This window comes from Procambarus clarkii, chromosome 9, assembly GCF_040958095.1.
Source record: "Procambarus clarkii isolate CNS0578487 chromosome 9, FALCON_Pclarkii_2.0, whole genome shotgun sequence".
Taxonomy (NCBI): Eukaryota; Metazoa; Arthropoda; class Malacostraca; order Decapoda; family Cambaridae; genus Procambarus; species Procambarus clarkii.
Window position 1 is genome coordinate 14,938,714 of NC_091158.1, and position 22,684 is coordinate 14,961,397.

The 22,684-nt window shown below is 36.1% G+C and overlaps 1 protein-coding gene across 1 annotated transcript in view; it reads left to right on the forward strand.

Annotated features, from left to right (window-relative positions):
* The window catches only part of Dscam1 (Down syndrome cell adhesion molecule 1), a 659,150-nt gene that overhangs the window by 108,385 nt on the left and 528,081 nt on the right, over positions 1 to 22,684 (forward strand). The window contains exons 6-11 of the mRNA XM_069321167.1: positions 2,378 to 2,503; positions 2,655 to 2,799; positions 3,102 to 3,269; positions 4,766 to 4,860; positions 5,069 to 5,230; positions 6,169 to 6,624. Of these exons, the coding sequence (XP_069177268.1) occupies positions 2,378 to 2,503; positions 2,655 to 2,799; positions 3,102 to 3,269; positions 4,766 to 4,860; positions 5,069 to 5,230; positions 6,169 to 6,624 (1,152 nt within the window). The remainder of the gene's footprint in view (positions 1 to 2,377; positions 2,504 to 2,654; positions 2,800 to 3,101; positions 3,270 to 4,765; positions 4,861 to 5,068; positions 5,231 to 6,168; positions 6,625 to 22,684) is intronic.

Genomic DNA, 22,684 nt, shown 5'->3' on the forward strand with positions numbered 1-22,684 from the left:
TTATAAAAGGGTTATGTATGACATGGTAAATTCATTGAGATTGAGACAAGACTCTTATTATATTTTTAATTAGTAAATACAGTACAATATCTAAAACTGGTAGGTAACTAGAAAGTCCAGTCTTTCAACTTGGGAGATTTCAGACAGATATGAAAAACTTGATAAGAGCCATTAAAATAGGTTAATACAGTACTAGTACTGTAATTCAACCCAAAATCTCGCCTAATACTTCACATTTTAGGGTCTCGGTAGTACAGTCGGGTTCATTCTCGATGAACAATTGAGAATTCAGGGTTGGAAACCCGGGCGGGACAGAAATGGTTGGGCACATTTCCTTTCATCTAATGCCTCTGTTCACCTAGCAGTGAGTAGGTACTTGGGAGTTAGTCAGCTCGTTGTGGGGTTGCATCCTGGGCGGAGTCAGTAATTCGGCCTTGGGTGGGGGGGGGACCTTGATAAAAAGCCAAACGTGTATGAATACACTCTGGCTTCTTGCTCTCGACACAATGAATTATTATTATTATTATTTGGGGGGGGGGGGGGGACCTACCAAGCTGTTAAAAATGCAATGTATTAGTAAAAATTTCAGCTCTGAAATATTGATGTTTTACTGAGCATCGGCCTCGACAGGTTGGGTGGGTTGCTTGGGTTCAAATGCTTCTTGAAAGGTAAAACAATTGGATTTTTTGTTGGAACTCTAAATTGAGAGAATGGGCTAAATAATTACTGTATGCACTGTAGAATACTGTACTCTCTCTACCCTCACTTTGTCTCATGCTTAGTTGATATCCCTCCTTACTCTAAATGGTAGTAGTAGTGGTTAACAAAGTGATTACTTTGGTAGACAACTACCAAAAAACATGTCTTAAATTTTTTTCACCACATCTGGCTTATCCTTATACCTTAAAACTCATTTTCAAAAGGTAGCAGGGCCATACCTGAGTGAATGAAAACTTTGCCATGTCAAAATTAAAACAAACCATAGAATTTGGTTTTAACTATCCTCAACAGTTTTCTTACAGCTACATCTGTTTCTTGTAATATTAAGTTCATCTACAAAAGTCATCAGAAACATGATTGGAGCCATATTAAGAATTACCATTCATATCCTAATCTTTCCCATGCTTTATGGGCTGTTTTCACGGAGCAAAATGTTGATTTCAGCATATGAAAGGCATATTTCCAATGCCCAAGCTTTGGAACCTCATTTGCAAGAGAAAAAGGGCCCATGTTTGTGAAATAAAACCAGAGAATCTCAAAATGAACATGAAACATGGAATTTGGTGCAGGCGATGAGTCACAATAACGTGGCTGAAGTATGTTGACCAGACCACACACTAGAAATTGAAGGAACGACGACGTTTCGGTCCGTCCTGGACCATTCTCAAGTCGATTGTGGTCCAGAATGTCTTAGAATGGTCCAGGACGGACCGAAACGTCGTCGTTCCTTCAATTTCTAGTGTGTGGTCTGGTCAACATGGAATTTGGTTTTAAATATGCTCAATGGCTTTACTAAGGCCCCTTACTATTACTTATAATATTGTACCCATTTACAAAAATCATTAAAAATGTGATTGGAGCCATATTAAGAGAGTTAATATTCATACCTAATATTTTCCACTCTCCGAGCTGATTTCTCTAAGCAAAATTATAATTTCAGCCTGTCGTATGAATGGCAACAACCAAGAAAACCTGTCTGTAAAGAGATGTAATCACTCTAGCATGTTTTCCATGCCCAAGTTTTGAAATCTCATTTTGAAAAGGAAAAAGGGTCTATATTTTCCTGAACTAAAACCTCTGCAACTAGAAATAAAAATGAACCATAGAATTTGGTTTTATTCACTGTCTTTCCCAAGGCCCCACCTATTTTTTGTAATATTGCCTCCATCTGTGAATTCAGTCCTAACATCCTAAACAAATCCCACATTCCCTGCTTCTTGTTCATTGAATTGGGCGAGTAAATCTGGCATGAAAAGTGTGTGTTCGAACTGGAGATTCACAGAATTGAGGTTTGTTGAATACCTGGAGCATATCTGTATAGGTTTCTGGTAGTTGTTCTACTCCCCGAGCCCTGTCTGAGGCCAGAATCGAGGTTCCACTTACAGTAAATAAATAATTTTAAGTTCATGGCTATTTTGTACCTAATTCTCTATTTGAAGGAAGTTTGTGCTTGATCTTCCTCATGATAGGCTACTTTGTACATGATCTTCCTTTTGATGGGCTACTTTGTCTTTGATTTTCCATATGAAGTATTATTTTGGGCTTGATCCTTCTCATTTCTTGAAAGAGAAAAAAAAAGAGGTAAAAATATTACATATAATATTTTGCTTGTATAAATAAAACAGTATGTCTATATTGACATTAAAAAAAATTTCAGATCACAAAGAGGCAGTATTGCGTATTGACACTGTGAGTCGAGAGGACAAGGGCATGTACCAGTGTTTTGTGAGGAATGATCAGGAGTCTGCACAGGCCACAGCTGAACTAAAACTTGGAGGACGCTGTAAGTATACAACTGATGCCGATTCATCAACATTGTTATGTTTCATAATTTTGCTATGAACAAAATGTTATTTGATATTTCAGCTTTTAATAGAGGCTAGTAATAATCCATAGAACTTTGCCAATGATTAAGTCATTTTATTTTTTACCAGTCGAACCCCCACAACTGACATACACTTTTGAGACATCAACCCTGCAGCCTGGCCCCTCAGTGTTCCTTAAGTGTGTGGCAGCTGGCAACCCTACTCCTGAAATTACTTGGGAACTTGATGGCACCCGACTCTCAAACTCTGAAAGGTAATTATTTTTCAGTAGTATTTACTCGTTTTTGTTGTGGTGACAATTTCCAGATTTGGTTTCATTGATGTAATACTTTACACAAGGGTTGATCATGAATACAGATTTAATAAATTCAGTGCTGCTTGAATGTGATATGATAGTGCATATATGATATGGAACAACAATGGGGTCTCTATAATTTATCAAGGTTTGATTCCATTTTATATATTTACATCATATAATTTAACTAAAGTGTTGATCTCTGTGATTACAGTCAAATTTGTTAATTTGTAATACATTTTGTTTTTTATTTTTTGAAGGATGCAAGTTGGCCAGTATGTGACTGTTAATGGAGAAGTTGTGTCCCACTTGAACATCTCTGCAGTTCACACAAATGACGGTGGTCTTTACGCTTGTGTTGCTTCTTCTACCGTAGGCTCAGTCAAACATGCAGCAAGGCTCAACGTGTACGGATTACCTTACATTAGGTATGATCAGAGGTTTTAATGTGTTAATATAGTTTTCTTACGATATTGGCAGTTTCTACAGTATACAATAGTAAAAATGAATGAAAACATATGGATTAATTTTGTTTTATTGTTTAGTGAACAAAACTAAAAAACATATAAACATATAAAACTAAAAGGCTAAGCAGTGCAGAGGGAAAAAAGAATTTTTTTAATGCTATGGAAACGTCAAGGGTATTTATGGTGATTAGAGGGAACAGAGAGCATGTAGGAGAGAAAACAAAGGTACTACAGTGATGAAATTAGGAAAATATAGCAGAAAAGGTAACTGGAGATGTAAATATAAGAATTGGTCTAAAAGAATGTGGAGGATAAAGTGCATGCATAGAGTGACTGGCATGGAGATTGCTCTCTCTCTCTGGGCCATCCCATGAGATGAATTCCCAGAGGTAGTACTGTATAGTAATATAAAAATAGGTAGAGAGATTGATATAGTAGAATTTTGTAATAAGAGACTTACAATTTCCAGTTCCGTGATTTTTTCTATACTGGTTTTGTTATTAGTACAGTATTATATAATATAAATGCTTTATATCTTAGTTTCATATACACAGTAATATATTTATAAATTTGGGCAAAAAATCCACAAGATTTTCAGTTATATATTTGTTTATGTTTTTTAATGGGCTCTTCCTTTTACATATGCTAGTTCCTTCAGTTGATAAAGGTCTCATGTCATTTAGTTTATTACATTAGTAAAAGACAGTTACACCACTTTCATGAATTCCAAATACACTGTACTATGCATATTTTCTTAGCTTAATTTTTACTGTTGCTGTTATTCTTATTTAAAGAATAAATGTTGCAATCTATCATTCAAAAATTATAGTACTTAAAGCATTGGCTTCATATTGATGGAATGTAAAAAAAAGGGCTGTTACACCTAAATTATACCATGTTTTGTAGGGGGGCATGAGACAGACGGCAACCAAATCTAAATATTCCTAGGCCTAGTATAGCATATATATGTACTAAATTAGGTCTAAAATGGCATATATTAGGCCTAGGGTTGCTTATTTAGGCCTAGTACAGGTTAGGTTAGGTTATATAGTAACTGTTTTACTCTCTGGCATGTCAGTTGGAGTATTTCAGTATTACAAAACATGAACTTTTTAAGGTACAACAATCTATTTTTGTATGTTTGATCATTAGTTGCTGTTAGTACTATTTTTGGAGGAAAGGTTGAATATTGATGTATATGCATCCTTAATTATTACAGGTTAATTTAATTACTTACATAAGAATGAGCGAACAAACTTGATTAAGAAAAATGAATTAGTAGGCAGATTTTAGGGAATTAATTATTGTGTGATCAGTCAAGCCTGGACCCAGGCCGAACTCGAGAGTAGAACTCGGAGAACCCTCTTCAGGTATGCTTCAGTGTAATCTCATTTGTTAACAATTTATTCTCACTTCTATTGCCAGATATATTTTATATGATCCACTTTTACCCACAGGCCCATGGACAAGGTTGCTGTTGTAGCTGGGGAGAACATGGTTGTCCACTGCCCCGTTGCTGGTTACCCCATTGATTCTATTGTTTGGGAGAAGAGTGAGTTATCATAATATTTAATTATAAAATGAGATTTTGTAAATGAATTGGTATGTTTTGAATATTATCCTATGGTAACTTTATTGAAAAGATGTTATTGAATTGTTTTTAGTTTTAATTATTTATTATTTAATTATTAAAATTACTTTCTTAGCTAATTATTTTGTTTTTAGCTTTTTCTATGTTGTAATGTTGGTTGTCCATCCAGATGGCCGCATGCTTCCCATTAACCGTCGTCAGAAGACCTTCACCAATGGCACACTCATTGTTGAAGCTGTTGAACGCAATTCTGATCAAGGAAGGTACACTTGTGTTGCTCGCAATAGTCAAGGATATACTGCTCGTGGTGATCTTGATGTCCAAGTTATGGGTGAGTGTTATGTGTTTCTGTTTAATTTTGTAAACCTAAATGATTGGTGAACTTAAAGGTATTGCCAGACAGTAAAGTAACTCGTATTCACATCAATGAATCATTCAGTTAGTCATAATTGCCCTTAATTTTGATATAATCTCCTTGGTAGTAAACAATGGAGGTAGATATTTTAAATGATCTGATGTAAACTATCCAAGATGTCCCCGTGAGGGGAATATTTTGGACACAAGGAGAGGATCATTTGGACCCCAATAATAAACAATTATTTATATTAGCCTCCACTTTATTAAAAATACATCCATACTGTTCTTCCTAAGTACAATATAAATTTAAGAAGATATTTAAGAAAAAAATAATATTGATTCTCAAAATCGTACATTTATAGTATAGCGTAATACCAATAAAGCATTACTGATTCTGTACTGTAATTACATTTATATTGCTCGATTACCTTTGATAGATCACCAATCATTATTTTTTAGCCTTTTATATAAATTAAATTTAGAGATGGTTAGGTGATAGAAAAAAGTGAAGATAATAGAAATAATGCATGTATTTAATGTGATCTTAAATATATCTTGAGAATATTTTCTTATATTGTGAACTCAAAAATAAATGTATTTAAAAATATAATTATGCACTTACAGTATGAGGACATTGCATTAATAAATTTGAAGACAATACTTAGTGAGTGCAGGTAGAGATAGGAATTCAATATGTAAGATGCCTTAACAAACTTGCTTTTCAGTAAAGTTTTATGTCATTGTTTAATGACATTTATAAGTGTATAAATAATAGTAATCAAGGTAAGGAGTTACTGTATCTATGAATAATTTTTATATGATATTAAGCTTATTTATCTTAAGTAACCATACAGCCTTTTTATTTCAACTGCAAATTTGGTATATTAAAAATCTGTGATTGGTGGCTCACAGAACCCCCACAGATCTACCCTTTTGTGATTCCTGGTGAACCTGATGTAGGATCAGAATTTTTGGTGCAGTGCATAGTTGTGGCTGGGGATTCTCCCATTGACCTCATCTGGTATAAGGACAGTCAACCCATCATTCCTGCAAGGATGGATTCAAGTCCCCATGACCTGTGGCATACCCCAGGCGATCGCCGTGAGCGTAGACATCCCATAGAGGACACTTGTGGACCTTTTTCTATGACTGATAATGTGACTTCTGAGCTTGATGGTCCTGGTGAAGCCATGAATGTAGGGAGTGGGCAGGATGGAGTGGATCCTCGAGTGGTCGTGAACCAGTTAGGTGACCGGTACTCGGAGCTAAGGTTCACAGCACTCTGTCCACACCACTCGGGAAACTACACCTGTGTGGCAGTGAACATGGTGGGCTCGGCTACCTATTCTGATGCTTTGATTGTTCGGGGTAATTCAAACGGAAGTTATGTTCATAATGCTGACTTGTTATTGGTTCAATAAGTATCACATGTTGATACTTTTGCCATACTACTTTCATTTCTGCTGCTCCAGTTGCTTTTGCACGTCAAGAAGATATCTCATGCTGTGAGGTGTAAAACTAACCATTGTTTTGCAAGTTTGGTTAAGTGAACCAAAGCAAAATCCTTGACCTTTGAAAAAAGGTCTATGAAAAATTTAAAAAATAGAAGTGATTTTGTTATAAAAACAGCATGAAAGAGAATGACATGCAGATATAAGACAAAATGACAACAAATTTAAATAACTGAAAACGGGGCTTATCAGTGCATTTTGGAAAATTCCCTCATGGGAATAAGTATTTATCTTACTGAATCTTTATTCATTACTGTACTACATCATCCTTGTAGCATTTTGATATTTAATGAAATATCTTAAAACCAGCATCATGTTCTGAATACTTAAGTTGCCAACAGTCCAAAATGCATGGGCCAAGTTTATAGTAAAGGATAAACAGTGTTTTGTTTGTTTGTTTGTTTTTAAAATTCTTCATGAATCTGTCCTAATTTTCTCATTTTTTTATTTTTTTTAATGAAAATACAGTACCTACCAAAAAGTTATAATTTTTTTATTATATATGTTATGGGGCACATAATTTTATAAAAAAAATGTGCTTGATATTATTTTCGGTAAATTTTTTTCCTGGCATATTCAAGAAAGTGGGTGTAAGGACTGCAATTATTTGAGATTTGTTGTATGATCAGCTTCATCCGATATTTGTTCTTCATCCGAGATTAGTTTTGGTGGCTGATGGGTTCCCAGACTTTTTTGTGTTGAGCAGCAAATTGAATTTACTGAAGTGAATTCAGTAATTCAGCAGCTGACATTAATGTTTCTGATAATTTGCAATGAAGAAGGATTAATTTTTAACCTTGGTTAGACATAATTTGTAAATACCTTTTTCAGTAATGCAGCTTCCTTCATTATTTTTTTGTTTTAGTTCATCAGTTGCATATATGAATGTAGCATTTTATTAATCTTAAACAAAGTTTAATTAATTAAGTTGAATCTCTCTTATTTTTGGGGGAGTATGGAAAATTGCTTGTCAGGTGGTGTGTTGAGAAATAATCATAAATCTTCCATTTCCTATATATCAACAATTTCAGAGCTTCCACATATCCTACCAATAACTCCAGAATCTGAGGTATTTGAGGGATATATCTTCCAAATAACTTGTGTGGCACAGTCTGACCCGCCACCTTCCATCACCTGGCTTAAAGATGGTTCACTTCTTAGTGACACATCTGTGTCTGTGAGTTATCCCTCACCTATGATGTCACTTCTCATCATTCCTCAATCCCATCGAAACCATGCTGGGGAGTACACTTGCGTGGCTGCAAATCCTGCTGGACAAGCCTCCCAGACTGTTAAACTTAAAGTTAAAGGTCTTTGATTCTTATGATTTTTGACAATTGACTTCCTATCAGTATTTTTCCTCTCATATTTTAAATTAACTTCTACATACATTCATACCCTGGTAAATATACTGTATGTATGTGTGTATGTATATCTATATATATATATATATATATATATATATATATTATATATATATATATATATATATATATACATACATACATACATACATACATACATACATACATACATACATACATACATACATACATACATACATACATACATACATACATACTTTAATTACAATCATTACCTCTGTGGTTTCCTATCAAATAATGAGTTGGATGAAACATATTGACATGTTTCTCAAGTTTTGACATTCCTACTGTTCTTTCGAGGTTATATGATTTGTGTATTGTGCTTTCTTGTTTACCCTGTCTTTACAGATCTCTCAGTTTTCTCCTGTCCTTGCACATACTTGCCGAGGTAACCCACATTCTTTCACAAAGTGCTCTTAGGGAATGGAACATTACTCCATAGTATAAAAAGAGATATAGTGTTTCAATTATTTGATAACCTAAACAAGTGAACTTCTTTGGAAAATGCTACTATAGTTGTCTACCCGTTGTTGGTTTTGGGGATTATTGTCCCCGCAGCCCAGTCACTGACCAGGCCTCCTGGTTGGCAATCTTGTCAACCAGGTTGTTGGCCTGTAAAATCAAATTGTATTGAAATGGCAGATAGATCCACAAGGTAGCCACAAGGTAAGGTAGCTAAAATGTAAGAAAAAGGCAGAGGTTGGGAAATGTGTGAGGAAGACAGGTTGGGAAATGTGTGAGGAAGACTGAGATTGAGAAATGTGTGAGGAAGACTGAGATTGGGAAATGTGTGAGGAAGACTGAGATTGGGAAATGTATGAGGAAGACTGAGATTGGGAAATGTGTGAGGAAGACTGAGATTGGGAAATGTGTGAGGAAGACTGAGATTGGGAAATGTGTGAGGAAGACTGAGATTGGGAAATGTGTGAGGAAGACTGAGATTGGGAAGTGTGTGAGAAAGAATGAGGTTGGGAAATGTGTGAGGAAGAATGAGGTTGGGAAATGTGTGAGGAAGACAGGTTAGGAAATGTGTGAGGAAGACTGAGGTTGGGAAATGTGTGAGGAAGACTGTGGTTAGGAAAAGTGTAAGAAAAACTAGTTGAGAAAGGTATGACGAAGGATCTGGTTATGAAATGTTGAGGAAGGCTGTGGTTGAGAAATATTGAATAGGGCCATTTGAAAAAATATACATGGAAGTATACCTAGTTGTACTTGCCTAGTTGTGCTGCCAGGATTGAGATTTAGAAGATTTTTTTCTGTTTTAACCTTCACTCAAATGATTATTACGTATTACCTAAGTGTAGTTACAGAATGAGAGCTATACTTGTAGTGTCTGATATGCCTACAAATCTTTGTCATATAATGCTTTGAAATGACTGATATTCAGGTTCCTGTGTCTATTAAGCTCTGTTATACCTACTTTTGAAGCACGCTGTGGAGTCTGCCTCCACTATTTCACTTCTTAGTACATTCCATTTGTTCACTGTTGAGATTAAAAATGTCTTCATATTTCTCTTTCGATCATTCAAGAACGTAGTTTCATCTTGTGTCTCCATGTTTGTGTCCCACCCATTGTAAATAACCTGTCCTTGTCTACCATGTTTATTTCCCTGAGAATTTTATATGTGGTAATCTTGCCTTTCATGATTCTTATCTCTTGCAGTGCGTTGAGACTTAATTCCTTTATTTGTTTATAATACCCTGTAACTCTTTCCTCTCGGCTCTGATAGATATATTTAAAGAAATATTTGATAAATATTTAAGGAAGGCTGTGCTTACCTATTAGTAACTACAGAGAATGATGTTTAGTATTTTATGCTCCTCCTAAGTTTTTTGTCAGGTGTATTTTTAAATCTCTTGATGTTGAAGTTCTGTGTCATATTTGCTTTTAAAGTTTTGGATGGAGGTGGCATTCATGATATCGTCTTTCAGTACATTCCACTTCTTAACCACCTTTCAGAATACACATGAATACTTCTTTGTTTCCTTGATTTGTTTGTGGCTTCAACTTCCATCGATGTCCTCTTGTGCTCTTAATTCAGGCACTGGCCTTACTTCAAACTTGTGTTTGTGAAATGATGTAAAAGGTTTGTGTATGAATTTTTAAAAAGGCTGTACAGTATATTTAGAATATGTGAGGATTGCTTTGTATGCAAAAAATATTTTAGGAATTTTGTGTCAGACATATTTAAGAAGTCTGTATATGTCAAAAATATTTGAGAAAGGTGATGTATGTGAAAAATATTTAAAGAAAGTTTCGTATATGAAAACTATTGGAGGAATGCTTCATTTGTGAGAACTCTTTTTGAGGAATGCTTTATATGAGAATATTAGTGGACATATATACAATATATGCAAAAATTATTTGAGGAAGTTTGTGTATGTGAGAAATGTCATCTTGATAAAGGATAGATAGGAAGATACAAATTCTCTAACAAATATTTGTCTCTATACATAAGGACTAAGAAGTTCTTTTTGCTCTTCTCTGCCTGTGAGCATTGCTCTTTGTTACCTATTCTTCCTTCCTCTCTGGTATTTATTTAATTGTTAATTTATTGTTCATTTAAAATTTCTGCCATGAAAAAATTTAAATCTTTTAGTGTATTTAAATTAGATAAAAACATTTAGAGATAATGGGAGAGTTACATTTTCCATTCATTATGATTTGAAACAGAAAGGTTCAGTGATTTTACAATACTGATAGAAAGTTTTGTTGGAAAAGTATGTCCAAAGTTTTAACAGTGATCACTAAAGCCACACAATGATAACAATTTGGTCCATCTTAAGCCACTATAAAGTTCTAATATTAGGCAATGATTCAGGCAAAACCAATATGTTATTGGCATCTCTCTCTCTCTCTCTTTCTCTCTCTCTCTCTCTCTTGTGTGTGGGTTTAATGTTTATTTGGCACAGCATTGATATTGTGACTTATTCTTCATATTCATTGGGACATTATGAAGAACCTCATATTAATTATTTTTTAGTCTATTCTTTCATTCAGTACTTTTCCAGGCAAATGCCTCCACACTGGATGAGAGTATCTCCCTGATCCACTAAAATACGTTATCCCCCATCAGAGTACCTTCCCTGTAAAAGTTCCTACTCAATGGTAAATTTATCCTAGTCAGTGAAGATGGCTTTCCCATGATAGTGCCTCCACAGCACATGATATTATCTCTGTACGCAGTGAGAGTTTTCCTCCCCATGAATGTCTGCATCATGTGAGGTCCTCACCACCCCCTTGATAGTGCATTCTCACCCCATGGATGTGTTTTCACATCCATGGGGTGGGATGTGAAAACATCCCACAACCCATGTTTTTTCTCCAGGGGTTGTGTTGTCTTATGAGAGTTCTATTCCATCCACTGAGAGTACATCTCCACCCTATGAGTCCTATATGAGACTGCTGACCTATTCCATGAGAATTTCTACCCACCCAATGAGAGTGCCTCCTTATTCTACGAGAGTTTCTTCCTTTCCCATGACAGTGCCTCTCCACCTCATTTAAATGCCTCCTCTTTCCATTATTTTCTTCCTTCCACATGATAGTGCTTCCCCACCCCATGAAAATACTTCATCACTCTGAGTTTGTCTTCTGTTTGAGTGGCATCACTGCATGGTAGTGCCACCCCCCTCCCCCTCCATAAATGGCTCATTCCTTACCCCTTGAGAATGACACTTCCCATGAAATTACCTGCACATACCATTAGTGCCCCCCCCCCCTCCCTTCTCCCCATTCTTATTAGAGCAGCTTCATTATATAAAAGACCTCACCTCATGAGTGTACCTCACCTCTCCTATGAGAATAGAAAATTGGTGAATTATGAATATTTGTTCTCTTAAATATATATATAATGATTTATAGAAATAGGACAATATACAACAGATTTTAGGTACCTCGTATTGCATTCTAATCACCAAACTGATGCTAAAGCTCTTATTATAGTTTTTGAATTATGTGAATGGTATAAAATACAAAAATATATATAATTACATAAGAACATTAGAACAAAGGTAACGGCAGAAGGCCTATTGGCCCATACGAGGCAGTTCCTATTTATAACCACCCAATCCCACTTGTATACATGTCCAATCCATGCTTGAAACAATCAAGGGACCCCACCTCCACCACGGTACGCGGTAATTGGTTCCACAAATCAACAACTCTGTTACTGAACCAGTATTTACTCAAGTCTTTCCTTAATCTAAACTTATCCAATTTATACCCATAGTTTCGTTTTCTGTCTTGTGTTGATACTTTTAATAACCTATTAATATCCCCTTTGTTATGTCCATTCATCCACTTATAAACCTCTATCATTTCACCCCTAACTCTTCGCCTAATTGTTATATTATGTATTCAGCAATAAATGCCGTAAATAAATCCCATAATGTAAGATGAAGATTTTTCAGTAGGGAGTCACTACAAAGTCTAGGGTTAATGTAAAAGTTGCTACAAGATCTTATTGGGTTAATTGCTTAGAGAAGACATTGACTGATTAGTTATGACTGCAGAAGGCCTCTTGGCCCATACGAGGCAGCTCCCATTTCTAACCACCCAATCACATTTATATACATGTCCAACCCATGTAATAAATAAAAGACTCACTGTTACTTCAAGACGATCTAAATAGGGTTTTGCAATGATCAAAAGATTGGCAGATGCAGTTTAATGCTAACAAATATAAGATTTTGGTAATGTAAGACTAGGTAATGATGATTGAGTTACTAGATATGAACTAGATGGTGTTGAGATTGCAAAATCAGATTGCAAAGGGGATCTGGGAGTTATGATTAGTAAGAATTTAACACTTTGGCATAGGCACAATGCAGTATTGAGTCAAAAATTTATTAGATGAATGTGCGGGAATGTCGCATCCGTGCGTCAAAAATTAAAACAGTTCAGCCTGCTTTCGGCTTGGCTGCGGGTGGGGCGCACAGTGGTTTTGGACATTATATGCATATACTCCGTAGGGAATTTTATTGTGAACATATTGATACCAAAATGAAAGACCTAGGACGAGAATTGAGGTGACCAAAGTGAAAAGAGTATACGCATTTTATTGCTCTTGTGCGCTCACAGGTAACTCGCAGCCAATTTCTCGGTTTGGTGTGGATGGTATGCTGGGCTTTTGGACTTTATATGCATATACTCCTGTAGAAAATATTATTGCGAACACATTGATACCAAAATGAAAGACCTAGGACAAGAATTGAGGTGACCAAAGTGAAAAGAGTACACACATTTTTTGCTCTTGGGCGCTCACGCATAACGCGCTGCCAATTTCTTGGTTTGGTGCAGGTGATACGCCTGGCTTTTGGACTTTCTATGCATATGTGCCTGTAGGGAATTCTATTGCAAACACATTGATGCCAAAATGAAAAACCTAGAACGCGAATTAAGATGACAAAGTTGAAAAGAGTGTACACTTTTCATTATTACTGCGCACTCCTGTGAAATGCCCGGCGCACCTTGGGGTGGTCTGGTGCTCGCTCACCCAAAGCGTGAAAGTGTTAAAACCAAAAAATCAGTGCATAAATGTTTGTAATAAGATAAATAGGACACTGGGATTTATTAATTGAAGTGTTTGTAACAAGACACCTGGTGTTGTTCTTCATATATATCTCGCTCTGGTTAGGCCCCATTTAGATTATGCAGTTCAGTTTTGGTTGCTGTACTATAGAATGGATATAAATTCACTTGAACGCGTCCAGAGTAGAATGACAAAGTTAATCCCCCAAATTAGAAACATGTCATGAAGAAAGATTAACAAAGCTTAAATTGCATTCACTGCAAAGGGGAAGAGTTATGGGGTGACAGGTTTACAAGTGGATGAATGGACATAACAAAGGGGATATTAATAGGGTATTAAAAGTATCAACACAAGACAGAACACGAACCAATGGGTATAAATTAGATAAGTTTAGATTTAGGAAAGACCTGGGTAAATACTGGTTCGGTAACAGGGTTGTTGATTTGTGGAACCAATTACCGTGTACCGTAGTGGAGGTGGGGTCCCTTGACTGTTTCAAACTTGGGTTAGACATGTATATGAGTGGGGATTGGGTGGTTATAAATAGGAGCTGCCTCGTATGAGCCAATAAACCTTCTGCAGTTACTCTTGTTCTTATGTTCTTCTTATGAGGCAGAGAAATCAACAAATCCAGTTTTCATATACAGTAGCTATTCTTTATTGGCCAAGGAAACTATTGTATAACTTGGTTTTATACAATGTTGATTAAAATTCATGCTACAGAGCCAGATTCTGTGGCTTACAGTAATGTTTATTATCATAATTATCAAAGCAGCTCTACAAAATTTCAGACCTTCCACGTATTATACCTCTCATGGATACCCTGGAGGTTTTGGAGGGTGACACTTTCCAGCAGTCATGCATTGCTCAGTCATCCCCTCCTCCATTACTTACCTGGCTCAAGGATGGGCAAATTATTATGGACCCATCAGTATCTGTCTCCTCTCCCACACCTGCCATGGCCATCATTGTTATCCTGCAGGTGGTCCAAACTCACTCTGGCACATACACTTGCAGAGCCTCCAACCAGGCTGGTTTAGTGGAGGAGTCTATTGTTCTCAGCATCAAGGGTATTCAACAGTAGAGAATTATATTTTCTGTAAAAATATCCCTTTTGCTTCTCTTTTCTGTTATGTTGTAATGCTTCTTACATTAGAAGAATGCTTCTTCTTCTTTTTGCCCCTCTCTTTGGGCTGGACGGTAGAGCGACGGTCTCATTTCATGCAGGTCGGCGTTCAATCCCCGACCGTCCAAGTAGTTGGGCACTTTTCCTTCCTCCCCAGTCCTATCCCAAATCCTTATCCTGATCCCCTTCCAAGTGCTATATAGTCTTAATGGATTGGCACTTTCTCCTGATAGTTCCCTTCCCTTCTTACCTGTTCTGTTTTTGACACATGATCCTGATATTGCACTTGAGAAAAGAGAAATTGTATTTCATAATGGGTACTAGCATGACTAGTTATTGGGTATCATATTTAATAGTTGTTTATTCTCATGTTATTCGTGAAATTGTTCTAAAGATATTTTACACTGCTGCAACCCTACAGCCAAACCAGAAATTGTGCCTTTTTCGTTTCCTGAGGATGTTGAGTCAGGAAAGGTTTTGCAAATATCCTGTCTGGTCATGGATGGGGATGAGCCAATCACCATTCACTGGTACAAAGACCACCAACTTGTGTCTTCTACTCATGACACCATCATTAATCACCTAACATCCAAAGTGAGCAACCTTCTCCTACCCAGCATATCTTCACAGCATGCTGGGCTCTACACATGTCGAGCAAGCAACTCTGTAGGCTCATCAGAAGTTTCCTCAACTTTGAAAGTTCAAGGTGCAAATAGTTCATCTTAAGTGAACTGAATGATTGAGGAGTGGGGGGAGGGGGAAGTTTGTTTTATTCTGTAATTGATTTGCATCTTTGCATCTCTGTTGCTTTTTATTTGATCCCATCCTTACTATCCTTAACCCAACTATAAATACCATTCAGAGTTATTTTTTTAAAAACTTACTTTATTTAGTATCAAATTCTTTTGATACAATGCTTTATATAAGCAGATTTGAATAAGTAAAAAAATAAAAAATTGCAAGACTGCCTAGAGTCCCTTCTATAAAATATACTATTAATTTGGAACATGCAATTTTTTTATAGAACTGTGATTCTGTTGCATAACACTTTTGTATCCAATAATCAGTGGCACCAGAAGTCCTGCCCTTCTGGTTTCCTGATGAAGTTACAGAAGGCCAGTTGATTCAGATATCATGCACTGCCATGGGGGATGATCCAATCACCCTTCAGTGGTACAAGGATGATTTACCCCTGATGTCCTCACCAAAATTCATCATTAATAAAGTAGACTCCAAGCTGAGTAACTTAGTGCTACGAGGAGTAATGTCTGAGCACTCGGGCAGGTATGCATGTGCAGCCTTCAGCCCTGTTGGGCAGTCGAGATATGAAAAGGATCTCTGGGTTAAGGGTAAAAAAGTTTTGGACTTTTTTTTTATTCATGTTCACCAACTTGTGCATGTCAGTAAGATTTGTATTTATTTATTTATTTATTTAAAAAAAATCACTTTTTGTTAATATTAGTTATCCTTACTACAAAATTTCCTGTTGCTTTTACCTCTCAGCAACAGAAAATCTTCTAAATAAATAACTACAGTACTGTGTTTTCTTTGAAGTATCTTGTCAAAATTCCATCAGGCAATATGGTTTGCTGAAATTTAAATTGTGTATTCTGCACAGCATATAATGTGGATCCTTGCTTTATGTGGATTTGGTGAGCAAGAGTTCAGACTTGCAAAATTTTTTGTAATAATACTCAAGTTCTGAGTATGTGGAGTCGGGTTTGAGATTCACACACAACCAAGAGGCTCTTTTGGGGGCATGATGTTCTAGTACCATGTTGTGACCCTATAAGTCTTTTTCAGTTTTCTTGTATTTTACACAATTTTTGAATTACATTCTTGTATACTAGCACCTTCCAGGTGCCTATTTGCATCATTTTAGTTTCACATGTAGTCTTCAAATTATGAAGAGAACCTTTGGTTGATAAGATAACCTTGTTCCAGTTTTGCAGTTGACAACTAATGTCCATTTTAGCTAGTCCATTCAATATAACTTACTTGTTAGTGATATAAAAGTCATTTTTCCTTGCATTTTGATTAAGTGTGTATTATATTTGTGATGGGAAAGTGGCAGGAGTTGTAAATAATATTTAGTTAGGTGTTTCATTGGGAAATGAATGGATAAAGTGGACTTTTGAAAGATCTGTGGAATATACTGTACTCTCTATTTTCCATATAAAGTTGAGTTTGAATTGCTCAAGGTTTTCCATGAACATAACCCTAACAGAGAGCGAAGGTTTACAATGTATATGTATATATATATTATAATATATATAATATTCCAAATTCCAGATTACAGTACTGTACAACATTTCAAACTTGATATGGATTTAAATTAAATTTAGTTTCCTGTAAATCCAAATATTTTAAAAGAAATAGACTCCTATAATTAGTGTTGCAGTACGTAAATAGACTTTGAAAATGAACTAAATATTTGCAGACACAATTCAACGGTGACAAATGTAGGATAATAAACCTCAGAATTGAAACTAAAATAGAGGTTTTAGAGGTTAAACTATATTGTAATTGGTAAATCTGATTGTGGGAAAATATCCAAAAGTCATGATAGGTAGAAATTTAAAACAATGAAAAGCTTGAAATAAGGCTAAAAGGGTAGTAGATTTTATATCTAGAAGTATTAGTAATAATATTAACCCTAATGTTTTTCTTCAATTTTATCTTGCTCTTTTGAAACCTCATTTGGGTTATGCAGTACAGTTTCTGGTGCCATACTATAAAAATCTTAATTCTTTCAAAACTATACAGAAAAGGTTGGCTAAGTAAATCCTGGGTATTAGAATCATTCTACATGAAGAGAAACTAAGAGTTCACATATGAAAGGGTTTAACAAGGGACATATAAATAGGGTATTTAAAATATCAACCCAAGTTAGAACATGAAATAATGAATTCAACCATCTTCATTGTTGAATCAGTTTCAATTTAGAAAATAAGTAAGCAAATTCTGGTTTGGAAATAGGGTTTCAGATCAGTAGAAAAAGTTACTGTATCAATTAACATCATAGAACCAAGTAGGTGAGTGGCAGTGGTTGGATTTAAATAAGATCTGTCTTGCATGAGCCAATGGAACCTTCTATAGCTAACTAAATTTATTCCTTATTTATTATATTTATTATATTTGATTGGATTTTTTTGGCACAAAAAGTTGAATGTTTTATTCATTTTAATTTGTATTTATTTATTTATTTATTTATTTATTTATTTATTTATTTTGCTTCTTATTTTTCTTTTGCCAGTCACAACCTGGAATGATGGGTAATGATTATGTTTCAAACTGCCTGCATCAATAAATCAAGTACCCTTTTTACAAGCATTTTAAGGCTTTGCAGTGCCTTCCTGTCAAATTTTGGCCCATTTTTATTACTTTGTTTGTTTCTAATGACCTTATTGTTAAGGCACTAAAGTGAAATTCTGTACAGTATTCCAAATCTTATTACCAATGTGTACACACTGATTTCATAATCCAGCTTGTTAGATAGCTATAGTATTCCAATATTCAGGGCATTGTTGCTTCTTGTATATGTAAGTGGTGTTCGCTATCCCTGGGACCTTAGTTCTGTCAGAAGCCATTACTTAGTAATTGTTTACTTTCTCTTTCACAATTGTGTTTCATGTCACCTACATTGTGTGCCCTGGCTTTGTCCTATTTCACTGCCACTGTGTACCAAGGCTAACTTCCTTGGTAATTGGCGAATATTTTCCTTGCCCTATCAGATGTACCTGCTCTGAAGTGTTGTGGTTCCCCCTCTACAAGTTGCTTCTTTACAAGTTACTTTGTATTTGGGTAACATACAAGACTTGTTGTAAGCTGCGATGTCTGTTAATGGGGAGTGTAGTAGTTAACCATGTGCTTGTATTGCAGTCGGGCCTGTGTGTATTAAGGCTTTGTGCTTTCACTGAGAATGTACTTGGGTTACATAAGTGATGGTTCTTATTCTTGGCTGTTGATCTCTCCCTGTCTGGCAATGGCTTTTTAGGCCTCATCTTTTTTTAGTTGCTGCAAGGATTTTCCCCTCTGTAATTGGGGTCATGCTTTGTTTTTTACTCCTGGTCAGTTGTTCAGTGCAAATAATGTTTTTTTCAGCTTTGTCCAGATCATTGCCTATTTTCCTCCCACGCAGGTGTGGGTCATCTGAGAGGGAGGATTGTTTCCATGGCATCCTTTGTTGTCTCTGGGTGGTCTCCACAAGACTGTCTTTCTCTGCCCTAGTTTAGGCTTCTTTGTCCCTGGGGGCCATGTCTTCTTGTTCTTCTGGTTGTGTTTTTGCTCCTTTGCTGTTAATGCCTGTCTTGCCAACATTTCTGGCTACTTGTGTGTATACTTTTGTTGCAGGGCTGAGTGAAAAAAGTCACACATTAGAGTATTGCAATAATGGAGATGGAACTGATGAATGCTATAAGATAATATAATCTTCCTAGGAGAATTTCCAGGTAATAAGGAAGGATAGGGTGAACAGGAATGGAGGAGGTATATTCCTGATGCTGCAGCTGCACTGGAACTTAGAGAATTGAAAGTATCAGGGGGAAACCAACCAGCAAGATTACATATTAGAAATAGCAACAGTGGGGACATGGAGATAGTAGAAGTTGTAATATAAAAAATCCACCAATCACCAGATGATCTATAGAAGAGTATTATGAAAGCAACAAGACTTGGTCATAGGAGCAAAAATTGGACAGGTGAAATATGGTTGGATAAACTGTATCTTCCTAAAATGTCAAAAACCATTTTAGACTGTTCCTTATAAAAGGCTAGTGTACAAGATGGAAAAACAAGGTGAGATAACTGGGGAAAAATACTGAACTGGATAGGAGAGAACCTGACATAAAATGGAGGGTCATAGCCAGAGAGGTAGTGTCAAGGTGGAGGGACTTGACAAATGGAGGTTCCCAAAGAACACTCCTAGGACCATTGCTGTTTCTACTGATTGCAGATAATGCAATGCTACTGAAAATTTTAAAAACTGTGGAAGACTGCAGAGACTTACAGGAATTTTTTTATATAATTCAAGAGTGGGCACACAGATAGCTGTTAAAGCTGAACCCCAAGAAGTGAAAGGTAATGGAGATAGGAAAGGGAGATAGAAGATCAAAAGGAATACAAAGGAGTGATACTACAAGAATTGAAATGAGAAAGTGACCTGAGAGTGGGACTTGGGATTTTAACATTAACACCAGAGATACAATTAATAGGGTAACATTGTCAGTATATGGAAAGCTGGTAAACATTAAAATTGTATTTAAAATGCTAAATAAGAACTCTCTTTAAGATAACCTATGCTAGAATATGCAGCAGCATGGAATTCTTATCCTGTGAAGCACCAAACTAAAATTAAAAAAGTGCAAAGGTTTGCAATATGATTAGGGCCAGAATTAAGAGGGCTAAGCTATGAGAGCAGAGTAAGGGAATTAAATCTCGCAACAAATGCAAAGTAAACATAAAGAGGGAGAGGAATGGAGGGGATATGATCACTATATACAAAATACTGAGGGGAATAGACAGTGTACAATGACAGCCCCTGTAAATCATGAGAACACAGAACAAAAGTACACAGGTGAAAGCTGGATGCACCGATAAATTAAAGAAATATAACGAAATAATGCATGTTTGTGTGTGGCCAACAAGTGGAATGCACTTAAGAAGTCATGTAAGCAACATCCATCCACAACTTTGAGGTCTTATATAACAAAAAAAAATCAAACTTCATTGAAGTTTATATATTGCAAGCCAGGTACAGCATAGCTAGTAAGCAGGTAATACAGAGTTGGACTTCACTTCCCAATAATCCCTGCTAGGTAAACACTGTTAAGTAAGCACCTCCACTACCACCTTCCTTTGCCATCACCTCAACTATAATCACAGCCACCACCACCCCATTCTCATTCAATTCACTTTGCTCATTACACCAGCCTGTGTATATTAGTACTTATCATGCTCCTCTGAATTTATCATGCTCTCCGTACTATACTCATTGCATTCCCCTGTTCATTACACCCTGTTGTATCCTGTGATATGTTACACTGGGGATATCTTTCTCAATTACTCTTATGTGATTGAAACATTTATTCCTTTTTCACCTTCACCCTTGGAAGTATTTAGAAATGCTTTCATATGTTTTTAATATGTGAAAAGAATGAATTACTGGCTTAGTAATTGTGTTCCTTATCAGTGGAGCCGAAAATACTTCCGTTTGCCTTCCCTGTGGAGGTTGAAGCTGGGGATCTCATCCAGGTTTCATGTGCTGTGAGTCGTGGAGATGATCCAATTATGCTTCAGTGGTTCAAGGATCATCTACCACTGAAGTCTTCCCATAATTTCATCATTAATCAAATGGATTCAAAGTTATCCATGCTTCTGTTAAGAAGTGTGGATGCAGAGCACAGAGGCAACTACACCTGTAGGGCCTCAAATCCAGTGGGAAATGCAGAATTTTCTGCTACATTAAATGTTAAGGGTATGAAATTAATAGAATGTAGGATGGTATTTTCTTTACTGTAGCTTGCCTTTGGAAAAGTCTTTGGTATATTCACATTATGTTAGCATTTAAGCATGGCTATCTGTGTAGATCTATCAGCAATGCCTAAGTGATAATGATTGCTAATCGTGTTTAAGTAGAGCTAAAATTCTTCTTTGCATTTTCCTTTCTGGAATATGAGCAAATGAAGCCATTCATGACTTATGATACAATCGTCACTATTACACCATTTCACACTTTCATGGAGTAGAGAGGCATTTGGTCTCTAGTAGGGAGAAGATAGAAAAAATGGGTTCTCAACCCAATCTCTGTCCCATTTATTGCAGAGATGCTGGCCTGTTTGTACCTCTGAGTGGTGGGCAATGGAGTTGCTCCATCGTGTGTCATTCATGGCTTTAAACATTTTTAATCAAATCTTTTGAGCCACAGCAGAAGGCAAGCCACTTCATCTCTTTTGTTAACCACAAAAAATATTGGTGGTTTCAAGTTCTTCATCCTAACAAAAGTATAAAGGCAATAAATATGTTATTTATTGCTTTATATTATAAGTCAAAGAAAGCAATTTTGGATAGTTAAAAAAGACGGCTTGGTGGGTTGAAATATTTATATTAATGTTTAGTAGCTTTTGTGAAATGCTTTATTATTCTATTTTATGTTATTTTGTCATATCCTGGTACATTTAACAAACTCTCATCAAACACTATGCATCTAGAAAAGATAACCTTGTATAAATTCAACTCACTGCATCTTTCTTCAGTGGAGCCCAAAATTCTGCCGTTCAGCTTCCCCCATGAGGTGATGGCTGGAGAACTCATCCAGGCATCCTGTATAGTAAACAAGGGAGATGAGCCTCTGAATATCCAGTGGTACAAGGATAATATTCCTCTTGTCACATCTCCAAACTTCATGATAAGCAATGTTGGATCCAAAGTCTCGAACCTTGTGCTGCTTGACGTCAGTGCAGATCACAGTGGGACGTACACATGCCAAGCCTTTAATGCTGTGGGCACATCACAGTTCTCATCTGATCTTAAAATCAAGGGTATTCAGTTGATGATATTTAGTTATTCTGTCTTCTCTGTATACTGTTCATTGCATTGATTTACCTTTACTTGGCTTCTTTTCCTAACTTTAAAACCGACCTTTAACACCAGTATGGTGAACAATATATTGTTTGCCCATATAGCATTATCAATTTTAACATGATGTACAGTACTTTAAAAAACTTGGGAAATATTTTGTACACTGGCTTCTTTGCAAATATGTTGAGGATTTTTTTGTATGGGGGGGGGGGGGGGAAGATTCTGAAGGTGATGTCTGCTACATAATCCATACTGTTGTAAACATTTTGGGTATGTAACACCATTTATTATTCA